We start from the raw sequence: 13,104 nt of genomic DNA on the forward strand, positions 1-13,104 counted from the left end.
AAAGAATTTCTGCACAAACTGTCAGAAACCATCTCAGGGAAGCTCATCTGCATGCTCGTCGTCCTCTTAGGGGTCTGGACCTGACTGCAGTTCGTCGTCGTAGCCAACTTGAGTGGGCAAATGCTCACATTTGATGGCATCTGGCACGTTGGAGAGGCATTCTGTTCACGGATGAGTCCCAGTTTTTACTGTTCAGGGCAGATGGAAGACAGCGTGTGTAGCGTCGTGTGGGTGAGCGGTTTGCTGACGTCAACGTTGTGGATCGAGTGGCCCATGGTGGTGGTGGGGTTATGATATGGGCAGGCGTATGTTATGGACAACAAACACAGGTGCATTTCATTTATGGCATTTTGAATGCACAGAGATACTGTGCACATTTCAGAGTGGACTTTTATTTTGGGCACCTGTGCAATATTCATGCTGTCTAATCAGCACCTTGATATGCCACACCTGTGAGGTGGGATGGATTATCTCGGCAAAGGAGAAGTGCTCACTAACAAAGATTTAGACAGATTTGTGAACAATATTTGAGAGTAATGGGTCTTTTGTGTTTGTAGAAAATGTATTAGATCTTTGAGTTCAGCTCATGCAAAATGCGAGCAAAACCGAAAGTGTTACGTTTATATTTTTGGTCAGTGTAGATTTAAATACACTGGGTGTCCCCAAGCAATGACTCCATATACAGACATAGTTACATATAGAGTCAAAGCAGGGACTCCTAAGCCGAACTAGAGTCCCAACACCCTCCCCTCCTCAGAGCAGGGGGTGCCTGGATTAATGCTTGGGTTCTCCCATTGACTTCCATTGTGCTCGGGTGCTTTGTAGAGCACCCGGGCATCGGAAGTGTTCTACTCTAGCACACAAGCACTTTGGTGCTCTACCAACACTAATGCCTACATTTGTGTTTGCTAGACTACATCTTATTTTTCTCTTGCACAGCATGCAAAGGGAAATGCTTTTGTCTTCCAGAAGTGTGGAAACAAACTGCCAGATGTAGGGGTAGCAAAGCTTGGTTTCGCTCTGACACGTTTTGGGCCTAACCCATTCTCCTGACTGCCATTTTTGCTCCCCCCCAATGCCAATACCACGGCTATGCGTGCCACTACTACCATCACCAACAACATGGTTATGCCTGCGGTCTGCAGCCTCCTCTTCCTGGCAGTACAAATGCTGACTGCTATCACAAAAGTCGTCAACAGAAAGAAAAGCGGAGGGAGAGCGACGCTCATCAGTGGGACCGTTTTCACAGATAGTTTAATCTTCTGGTGAAAAAGGCTCACCTGGATGGGTTACGCTTGGAGCGTAACACCTAATCATGCAGTGGATAGAGGTTGAAAAGCTTGATTAATTTTTCACTGACCCTGACTCCCTAAGATAGTCCATCCACCCTCATCCACAGCCCACCACAGAATGACATTCTGCTGGATCTGCTAGGGTACCTCCTTGCCTGCTGAAGCACTGATTTTCCACTAAAGCAAACTTGAAAAGGTTTGGATTCGTCTTTCATCCGTAAAATAGCTAAGTTCAGACCAAACAAGTTCAGTATGAACTGGTTCGCTCATCTTTTGTCCAGTGCTTCTTATGGTGCTGGGAAATATGATTCAAGTATGAGGATAGAACCTAATTGTATCTTAAATTCTTAATGAGGAGCATTAGACCTGGTAGTGGAAAGATGCCCTTTGATATGGAAAATGAACCTACAGAAATACTGCAACTTTCAACAAAAGTGGAAACTGAAATACCAAAATTGTTATATTAAAGGCTTTCCGTTTGGTACAGTCATTGGTGAACAAACCTTCTGATGATTCGGTGGCCTTAGATATTGGTAATTCTACTGTATGATGTTTTAGTTTGCATTGAAATTCAAGATTATTTTTAGAACATTTTTAACATCCCTATTGCGTAAGGCATATATAAAAGGGTTGACTACTGGATTAATGAGAAAGTAAATGAGAGAATAATATTTATCACGTTGTCTGTCGTAAGGTCTAAGGTATATGACAAAGGCTGAGAGATAAAGTGACATGGCTACAATAAGATGAGATGAACATGTGGAGAACGCTTTTTGTTTGCCAGAAGAACTCCTTATTTTGGAAACAGTCATAATGATTTTGGTATAAAGCCCACAAGTTATCATGAATGGGACAACAGTTGCTATGGCGGCACCTGCGGTTGTCACTGTATTGGTGATGTGCAGGTATCTATCTGAACATGCCAGACTCTGCAATGGTCCTACATCACAGAAGAAATTGTTGATTTCATTACGGCCACAAAAATCCAAAAACATTGTAAACAGTGTCACAATTAAAGAGCTAGACAAGCTAAAAGACCATGGAAGAATCGTCAGTCCTATGCAGAGGGTCCGACTCATAATAACTACATAATGCAATGGCTTGTTAATGGCCAAGTGCCTATCGTAGGCCATTATCATGATGCAAACACTTTCCACTTGTGCCAAAGTAAGATATGAATATACCTGTACAAAACAACCTACGAAAGATATTTTCTGATCATCTGCCATCAGGTTGGATAACAGCTTTGGAAATACAACAGATACAAGCAACATTTCTTCAGCTGAAAATATGCTAATAAAATAATACATGGGCACATGGAGAGACTGGTTCACTACGACCAGCAGAATGATAGTCATATTTCCAGAAATACAAACAATGTATGTAAATAAGATAATAGTAAAAAGTAAAATCTGATACTGATGGAACTCGGAGAAAGCCAAAAGGATGAATTCTGTCACATAGGTTGTGTTGCTGTATTCCATAAATGAAGATATTCTGTAAAAACAGAGAAGTGATGGATATTCAACTGATATTACCGAAGAGTGAGGGCCTGTTAGAGCTTCCAAAGATAGCCCGACCCCATATTATTGTCTATGGTAAAACACAGGGAATGTGTTTGTAGGTGTAGACTGTTGGTGAAATGTGTAAACCTCAGAGGTTTTTCACTGGCAGTAAAGAAGTGTATTTTTCACTAACATACTGGTTATGGGTCTGATATTGTTGGACTGAGGATTTTATGTCATCTTGGTGAAAGCAAATAGATGTATAAGTTATCAGGGAACACACAATATTTGATCCTCACTATGTTCCGCAGGAAGAAAAGATTGCTACTAGTGTTGAGCGCGAATATTCGAATACAAATATTTATCTTGAATATCGCAACTTTGAGAATTTGCAAATATTTTGAATATAGTGTTATATATTCGCTATATCGAATATTCGTCATTTTCTAACATCTGAAAACATGATTCCTCCCTGCTTCTTGCTTGTGGGCCAATGACTCATTGGCCCACAAGCAACTTAAGCAGGGAGGAATCATGTTTTCAGATGTTAGAAAATTAAGAATATTCGATATAGCGAATATATAGCTCTATATTCAATATAGTGCTATATATTTGTTTTTTAGAATATTCTTAATCATGATACCCTCCTGATTAAGTTGCTTGTGGGTCAATGACTCATTGGCCCACAAGCAAGAAGCAGGGAGGAATCATGTTTTCAGATTGAAAAAATGACCAATATTCGAAAAACTAATATATAGCACTAAATTCAAAATAGTGCTATATATTCGTTTTTTAGAATATTCTTAATTTTTTTCCATCTGAAGTCATGATTCCTACCTTCTTAAATTGCTTGTGGGACAATGACTGTTCACTTCAGATGGAAAAAAAATTACGAATATTCTAAAAAACGAATATATAACACTATATTCTATAGTGTTATATATTTGTTTTTGACCCACTTTGCATTACGCGATTTTTACATTGCAGATTTTAATAAATAATCTCGAATACGAATATTCGCGAATATGTGACAAATATTCTACCACATATTCGCAAAATATCGCAAATTCGAAAATGGGACCTGCCGCTCATCACTAGTTGCTACGATATGAGTAAGGAAAAGTATCTCCCCAAAAGATGAATGGTGCAGTATAGTATATTTTTTGACCACCAACAAACAGGATCTCAGCCTTAGCTTTGTCAGAATTTATTTCAACTAACTGGAATTACATGAGTATGGAATATAATCTACGTATGTGGTGGCAGGTGAATAGGTTACAACTATTGTTGAGTGAATTGACTTTTATCCGAATTTCAGGAAAAAAGTCTTTGGTCATGAAGCCAAATATCCTCGCGGCTCGTGGCAACGAATCAGTGCCGCTAAAAAAACAAAAACATACTCAACTTATCCATTTGCACGCAGAGTGGCTGCAATGGCCATCTTTATTGAAGATACTACGCAAAATCCCTCTCAGCCCGGCCAGCGTGATGACGTGGGGACGTCACTATGCAAGATTTTACACAGTTTCTTCAATCAAGATGGTATGTTTTTTTTACCCCTGATAGACCTCAACGTTCATGTCAGATGCTGCGATCGCCTCTCCCCATCATACATGCAATGGAATTTGATTTGTGATGAAGTAATTTGGTAACAAATCAATTTTCTTTCTTTTTCAATTCGGTGATGCAGCCAAATCGAATTTTTGAAAACTTTGCTTATCTCTAGTTATAACTTACAGCACTAGTCAATGTTGAGTTGGGGACCAGTAGATTTCAATGTTTTTAGGTTGTCATCCCGCTGGCTTTTGCACAGATGTGAGGAAACTGGTTGCTTAGTAAGAGATTATACAACCACATCTTTGAGATAAAAAGCTCGCAATCACACTTTACAGGGGATAAATCACTTTACACTCCCACCAGATATGTTTCAAACTACAGTACCAGTATCTTCGCTGCAGTTTTGAAAGCCTGGTGTGGTCTAAGTTATAATCTACAAACTATTTTCTTTGAGTTTTCTAGATGATTTATATATTTGGATGTTTTCTAGCTGCTTAGAGTTTATTAATAGAACTAGGTTATTTTTCCATTTTTGTAAAAAGTGTGTAAAAAAATAGTGTTGCTTTTTTATGAAACAAGTGTCATACCTGTCCATGGTTTGTGTCTGATATTGCAACTGTTTTTCTTCTACTCTTGGACAATCCTATAGATGTACACATCTATTCCAAATAAATCAGATTCCTGAAAAATAACTCCTGGGACACTTTGGAGAAATGGCCATACCACTGGTTCCACAACAAAATCAATATAATGCCGCATTTTTAATGTACATAAAATGAAGACTAGAGAAGCCTGGCTACCATACAGTAAAATATACCACTCCACACCATACTCCCAGGAGTTGGTTGGATAGGTGTGACATTCCCTTGTGAAGGCCACTTTATGGTATTGCCCCAATGTGTTCTTCAGACTAGTCTACTGCTATAATTGCTTCTGATACAAAAGCAGGACTCATCATTGAGGAGGACAGACTTCCATTCCAGCCTCCATTGTCATCTTTACATGCCCTGATGTGTGGTCATAAGAACACCTGTAGCTGTATATCTGGCTGATAGCCCAATGTTATGCAAAGGCCCTCTGATGGTTTGTTTAGACACTTTTTGCTGCCCTTGACTTGGGATATGATGTCCAGTCTCATTTGCAGTACAAGATGGATCACTGAGCGCCATTCTTTTAATCAGATAATCTGTCTGTGCAAATTTTTGCCTCTGTGCACCTCTAATCATTCCAGTTTATTAATGTCCTTTCAATCACCAGGACAAGCAATGTTGAGCAGTACTGCCATCTCGGTCTAGGCACATAGTGATCTGCTAGATTGATAAACCAAGGTCTCTCAGTTCAAGGATTCTGTCCCTCTCAGTTTGCAACAAGTGGTGATAACTGGTGGTGAATAGGAGGCATTGCACGATGATCCCACATGACGTGACCTGATTTTTGAGGTTTCATGTGCCTAAAAAACTTTGCTTGCAATCAGGATTTTATGTCCCTCCCACATACCACAGATTGGAGCTAGGTGTTAAAAAATTTGATAATTTGCAAATTTTAGTGACATCTGCTTTGTACTTGATTTGCATAATCTTACAGCTTGTCCTTCTTGGTGTTGAGGGGTGGATTCTGCTGTCACTTTGCTAATTCTAAGTATTAACGGGCTTGAAAAGGGCTGGATATAGTACTAGGAGAGCTCAAAATGTCAAAAATATTTGCGCCCAAATTAAATCTGAATAGTTGATTCAGACCTAAAACAAATATCAAAAGTTTGCTCATCTCTACTTATATTGCTAAAATTCATGGGTGCTACAACTTTTCCTTGCTTGCACTGAGACTGTCTACCCGAGTGCAGCAAGATTCATCCAGACTGTGTAGTAGTGAGCAGAGGACTATTCTGTTACATTGTACAGATCTTTATACCTCTTCGTATTTTAACAATCCATGCAGCTTTGGTCAAAAGCATTGCATTCTTCCATTACTTTTGGCTTAAGAATGTTTGCGGTGGTCCAGTTACTCAAAGCGTAAGATATACACAGGAAAAATTAATTTCTTTTTCAAGACAATCTAATTAAAGCCATTATGATTTGGTAGATAACATAAAAACAGTCCAAACAAGGCCTTTAGTGACTATATATTTTACTCCTCTAATGATAAATCCAACTGAGAATTTTTTGACATAATCATGTGTGACATAAGAACCAATAAAATGGAATTATATTTAGCAATAATCTTGTCATGATCTAGCAAGGGTCCTACCAACCCCTAGAACATCTCTCAGGCCAAACACACCAAGGCAAGCAGACAGACCAAGCAAGGACCAAAAACTAATACTTTAGTAACAAAATCAGGACATGACAGTGAGCTGGACCAGCAGGTAAGGGTATAGTGGCAGGTAATACCACTGAATCAAGTGCACCAGTTTGACTTGGGGCCAAACCCAGAGGACAAAATCTCAGTGAGCCCCGTTCTTCACAGAGCCCCTGATGGTGGGGATGAACTTAGAGGACGGCTCACTGGTCACACCTTCAGGATGGCCCCGGTGCGCTTGGCCACTTACCTGCAGAGACTGACGGTGCAAGCACCAGCAATTCTCACAACATAAGGACTGGAACCCAGGAACAAGAACTGAAACCCAAACATAACTGCACAGGACACAGTTCAGACAAGAAAAATGGGAACCAGAACATAAGCAGATGCCTGGACCCCATGTGGAACAGATGCATGGCGGTCACAGGCAGAGCTGCCTAAACCCCATGCGGAACGACATATAGTGATCACAGGCAGGGCTGCACACATAGACTAGATGTCCCTGACTAGCAGACCCCTGTTCCCCATGTGGAGTTAGCCCATGGGCGAACAGACAGAGCTGCACAACGAAACACAGAACCAAGCTAGGTGACCTTTATGTCTTACTAGGTGACCACACAGGACAGGCAGACTGACCTCAAACCCACAGCACACAGGATGTTATAGCAGTGTAACGAGGTCATCTGATCACCTGGCTTACACACCCATAAAGAACAGGTAAAGTTAACCCCACCAGAACTGAGACAACAGGGAGGGGAGCATCCAAGCACAAGGAGCAGTTCACACACGCAGGCTGCGCCTGCTACAACTACATGTAGGTCATAGCAACCAACCTACACGGAATCCACCGCAGCCAGTACTCCAGAGAGCTACTAAGGCGAGTACGTACGACAACCCATGACGCGGTGAAGTTCACTGTGACAATATCAATAGATTTACATGCACAAATACCGCACTCACTGTATAAATGTGTTAAAAAATAAAATGTCCCTCTTGTCACTCTCATCTTCCCCTTATTGTGTATCATACAGTCCCCAAATAATAATACATTATATGAATAACACTGAAGTAAGGTAAGGAGCCTAAGTGACAAATAAAATATTGGACATGAGCCAATTCTGATTCTACTGAAGACAAATCTTGTGTGCCACGATTTTGGAGAATTGGAGAGCTGCCTTTTCATAGGCTCAGCCACCAACTTCAGATTCAGGGCTACAAGCATCAGGAACCCTGATGGTGATAAGCGATGCTCTCAGTGCAGTGCAAGGACATGTACTGGCTGAAACTATCAAATCGCCAGATACACAGAATCCTTACCTAAGAAGCTATACCAAGTCTTAAATACCATTTAGTGGATACTTCTAGAAGCTTTATTTTACAAGATGTTCAAGTTTTAGCCAGCTTTGGCTACTGGTTCAACAACACCAAATTTAAAATTTTTCATTACCATCGGCTATCATATGTGTTTACCCTAAGCCATATACACTGTCTGGCCCAAAAAAAGGTCACCACCTGGATTTAAATAAGCAGATAGGTAAGAGCCTCCCAGTTGGCCAGAGGTCTAGGTTCAGCAATGTTATGTGCCCAAAGAATAAGGTCAGCTGACTACGTAAATGTACTGAATGACCAGGTTATTCCATCAAAGTATTGCACGGGCATAGGCCAAGAGGATTCATCAGGCTCAAATTGTGAAAGAGTGGTTCAGGAAGGAAAATACATCATTTTCACACATGGATTGGCCAGACCTGATACCATTGAGAATCTTTGGGATGTGCTGGTGAAGATTTTGCGCAGTGGTCCAAATCTTCCAATACAAGATCTTGGGGTAAAATTAATGCAACGCTGGACAGAAATAAATGCTGTGACATTGCAGAAGCTTGTGGAAACGTTGACACAGCTAGTGCGTGCCGTAATCAAAGCTAAAGGCGGTCCAACGAAATATTAGAGTGTGTGACCTTTTTTTGGGCCAGAAAGACAGGTCACTGTCATTTTCACCTTACTAATGCTGACTTGGTCAAAAACAGCTTTGGTCAAAAACATGGCATTCTTCCATTGCTTTCACAATGTAATGAGGTTCAGTTACTCAAGGCAATATATGGCTTTCAAGATTTACACAGGGGACTCCATTTCCTTTGTGTTTGAAGACAATCTTATTAAATCCATTCTGAAAAACAGTCCTAACAAGGTCCTTAGTGACCATAATGATAATTGTAGCTGAGAACTTTTGGCAAAATCATCAGTTAATTTTCCAAAACATCTGGGAATAAAAACAGAATTAAATATCTCTATTAATAATATACAATACAGTACTAATAAATTCAAAAGCACATATTCTGCATTCTCTGTATTAGGCTACATGCACACAAACGTTGTTTGTTTCCGTGTCCGACCCATTTATTCTGTCCTCATCAGTATGTCCTTTCCATAGCCCCACAAAAAAAATAGAATATGTCCTATTCTTGTCCATTTTAGGTATTGTTACAATGGATCTACAAAAAAAACGGATGGCATACGGATGTCATCCTTTTTTTTGGGCGGATCCGCAATTTGGGGCCCTCAAAACACATACGGTCGTGTGCATGTAGCCTTAATGGGTTAAATAAAAATGTAAAAAGGTCAGTAAGAAAATGGCCCTTTTGCCACTCCGACATTCACCCTTAGTGCTCTTCTACATAGTTTTTGGTCAGTGATTTCCATCAGCAATAGCATTGAGCGAATCGAAGTTAACCAAGTGAAATTAGTTCCGAAATTTCAGGAAGAAATAGATTCGATACCGAATTTCCTCGCTCTTCGTGGTAACGAATCGTATTTTTACTAAAATGGCTGGTGCGCGTTACAAAAAGGAAGTATGCCCAGGAAAGAAAGATCACCCATAATAACGTGCAGCCAGCCAATCAGCAGAGAAACTGCCCCTGTGATGTCACAGCCCTATAAAAAGCCTGAGCCTGCTCTGTCTCCACCATTTTCCAGTAAACTTAGTGCAGGGAGAGACGTTACAGGCACTAGGGACAGTGTTTAGGAAAGCTTTTATTCACAAATTATTACTGTTGAGCAGTTTAGGGACAGCTTAGAGATGGTGTAGGGATATAAGAGGGAGGCATTATCCACACAGTAGAGCGAGAGAACAGGGACCAATAGGACAGTGTAATGCCTGGGTAATAGGAGCTATTCTTGCTGCACTAATTGGGGTTAAAAAGTGTTCTAATTCTACTGATTTTAGGTTGTTTGCATTCTTTTATGCATCAGTAATTCCTTTAATCCTTAAAGGGCTTCTGTCACCCCACTAAAGTCATTTTTTTTTTTTGGGCTAGTTAAATTACTTATACTGCGATATATGAAAATATATTGGTCTTACTTACTTTGCTTCAGCAGTTTCTTATAAAAAGGAACTTTTATAATATGTAAATTAGGTCTCTACCAGCAAGTAGGGTGTCTACTTGCTGGTAGCCGCCGCAAAAAACCGCCCCCTCGTCGTGTTGATTAAAAGGGCCAGCCGTGATCTCCTCCTCCGGCCGGCCCTGTCAGCATTTCAAAAATCGCGCGCCTGTGTTCATTCGGCGCAGGCGCTCTGAGATGAGGAGGCTCGCCTCCTCAGAACTCCCTCAGTGCGCCTGCGCCGATGACATCACCGAAATAGAAGACGTCATCAGCGCAGGCGCACTGAGGGAGTGCTGAGGAGGCGAGCCTCCTTATCTCAGAGCGCCTGCGCCGAATCAACACAGGCGCTCGATTTTTGAAATGCTGAAGTGCAGTTAAGTGCTGTCCTCACTATAGAACCCGATGACGCATGTTCGGCTCATTCTTAGTCAGGGAGAGCTGTGAAAGAAACAGACAGTGTAGGGAGTGATTTAAGAATATTTTTACCACCAAAACTTTTCAGAGACCCAAAAGTCCTTTAAAGGACTATTGTGGGTGGCAGCAGCAATCTATATTTTAAGCACAACCTGCGCTAAATTGCTAAAACTATACAGACCCAAAAGTCCTTCTAATGACTATTGTGTGTGGTAGCAATATCTATTTTTAGCGCATCCTGCGCTAAATAGCGTACAATAGTTAGGCCGCTGCAGACAACGACACTAGCTGCGCCACATCACGAGTGTAAAGTGTGCGCATCCAAAAAATATCTGTGACATCCAGTGTCCTTTTTCATTAGACGGTGTACGCTTATGACAGTGACATTAGCTGCGCCAAATCTCCAGTGCAAAGTGTGCGCATCCAAAATTTATCTGTGACATCCAGGGTACTTTTTCAAGAGACACGGTGTCCGCTGCGGACAGTGACATTAGCTGTGCCACATCTCCAGTGTAAAGTGTGCGCATCCAAAAAATATCTGTGACATCAAGTGTACTTTTTCAATAGACTGTGTCCGCTTCAGACAGTGACATTAGGTGCGCCACATCTCCAGTGTAAAGTGTGCGCATCCCAAAAATATCTGCCACATCTAGTGTACTTTTTTAATAGACTGTGTCCGCTGCGGACAGTGACATTAGCTGCACCACATCTCCAGTGTAAAGTTTGTGCATCCAAAAAATATCTGTGACATCCAGTGTACTTATTGAATAGACGGTATCCGCTTCTGACAGTGACATTAGCTGCGCCACATCTCCAGTGTAAAGTGTGGGCATCCAAAAACTATCTGTACTTTTTCAATAGACGGTGTCCGCTTCTGACAGTGACATTACCAGTAGTGATGGACGATCATCGGTCAGGACGATTCGCGAACGCGATCAAATTTTTGCCAACTGCAAGTTCGCGTTGGGCTCCATTCACTTTAATGGCAGGTGAACCTGAAAAAACTTTGAGGTCACATTTGCAGCCACCAAATATTTACTAGAAGTGCACAAATCGTCCCATAACATGGACAGTGACATACCAGAGAGGATCAATGGCAAAAATTCCCTTAAATTTTTTTTTATTTTAATCAATGGCCATTTTTATGCATCTTTGGGAAACTCTCGAAAATGTGCCCTGCTGGTGCCTAGAATAATTTTATTTTAGGCCACGGTAGTATAGGCCCCAAACATTAGGCATTCACCGGACAGAAAAGTGATTATGTGGCTGGAGGTAGATTAGTCGGTCATTGGATAACAATTTTACTTCAGGCCAGTGGAACACAGGCCCCAAAAATTATTAATTTGCCGAACAGAAAAGATCAAGTGATTATGTGGCTGGTGGTATATTAGATGGTCATTGGATATCAATTTTACTGCAGGCCAGGGAGTATAGGCCCCAAACAGTAAGCATTCACCGGACAGAAAACATCAAGTGATTATGTGGCTGGAGGTATATTAGACGGTCATTGGATACCAATTTTACTGCAGGTCAGTACAAATACATGTCAAATACATATGTTTAAAAGAGCTAAAAATATAAAATTGGATTAAAAACATGGCTAACGAAATCCCCACTCTTGAAAAAAAAAACAAATGATAATAGTTGAAATTCGAGGTCACAGGTGTTGAATTACAACGAGGCCCCAAACATTAGGCATTCACCGGACAGAAAAGGCCTTTTTTTTCCGCTGTATTTACATAAGACAAGGACCATTATTTGTTCTGGGTGATGGCGGATATGTGTAGGCTGGCATGAGGAAATTCAATTAAACATGGTCGTCACAGGTTTTGAATTCCTCCGAGATCCATGCCTCATTCATTTTTAGAAATGTGAGGTAGTGCACACTTTTGTGAGCTAGACGAGTGTGCTTATAGGTCACAATCCCCCCGGCTGCGCTGAACGTCCTTTCGGACAGGACACTCGACGAGGGACAAGCCAAGAGTTCCATGGCAAATTGTGCCAGCTCTGGCCACAGGTCAGGGGTTCCTTGCTTCTCAGAAAGTCCACATCACCCTTAAACCCGATGTAGTCGGACACCTGTTGGTCTAGGCGTTCCCTGAGGCTGGATCTGGAGGGCGGCTGTCCATGGGTTGGCTGCAAGAATGATCTCATATTCAAAGTGACCAGCACATCTTCAAACTGCCCTCTTCTTGCATGCGCTGTTGGATTGGTACCTGCAACTGTTTCTCTGTGGGTGGAAATTCCTCTGCCAGCGCCTGCAACAGCAGAATGCAGCATCTCTTGCAGCAAGACCTGGAACTTCTGCATTCTGACAGCCCTCTGTGATGCTGGTAACATGTCTGCCATTTTGTGCTTGTACCGGGGGTCTAAGTACGTTGCCACCCAGTACTGGTCCACCCAGTACTGGTCCTTGCCCTTTATTCTTTTTATACGGGGTTCCCTCTTCAAACACTGGAGCATGAAGGCACCCATTTGCACAATTGGAAGCGGTGGAGCGGCCTGGCTCCTGCTCATAGCCAAGGAGAATGTCGTCCCCAGTCTCCTCCCCCCATCCATGGACAACACCAGGGATCCCAGAAAAGTTTAAAGCCTGCTCTTCTTGCTCCTCCTCCTCTGACTCCTCTTCAAACTCTTGCTGACTTGTCTCAGATGGAGTAGCC

General features: G+C 41.7%; 1 protein-coding gene across 1 annotated transcript; it reads right to left on the bottom strand.

Annotated features, from left to right (window-relative positions):
* Positions 1-1,846: 1,846 nt before the first annotated feature.
* On the bottom strand, positions 1,847-2,776 carry LOC120981510 (olfactory receptor 1G1-like). The gene has a single exon (XM_040411047.1). It carries the CDS (start codon positions 2,774-2,776, stop codon positions 1,847-1,849), a length of 930 nt encoding a protein of 309 aa, XP_040266981.1.
* Between the last annotated feature and the right edge of the window lie 10,328 nt (positions 2,777-13,104).

The sequence above is a fragment of the Bufo bufo genome, chromosome 11 (genome assembly GCF_905171765.1).
Source record: "Bufo bufo chromosome 11, aBufBuf1.1, whole genome shotgun sequence".
In the NCBI taxonomy this organism is placed as follows: Eukaryota; Metazoa; Chordata; class Amphibia; order Anura; family Bufonidae; genus Bufo; species Bufo bufo.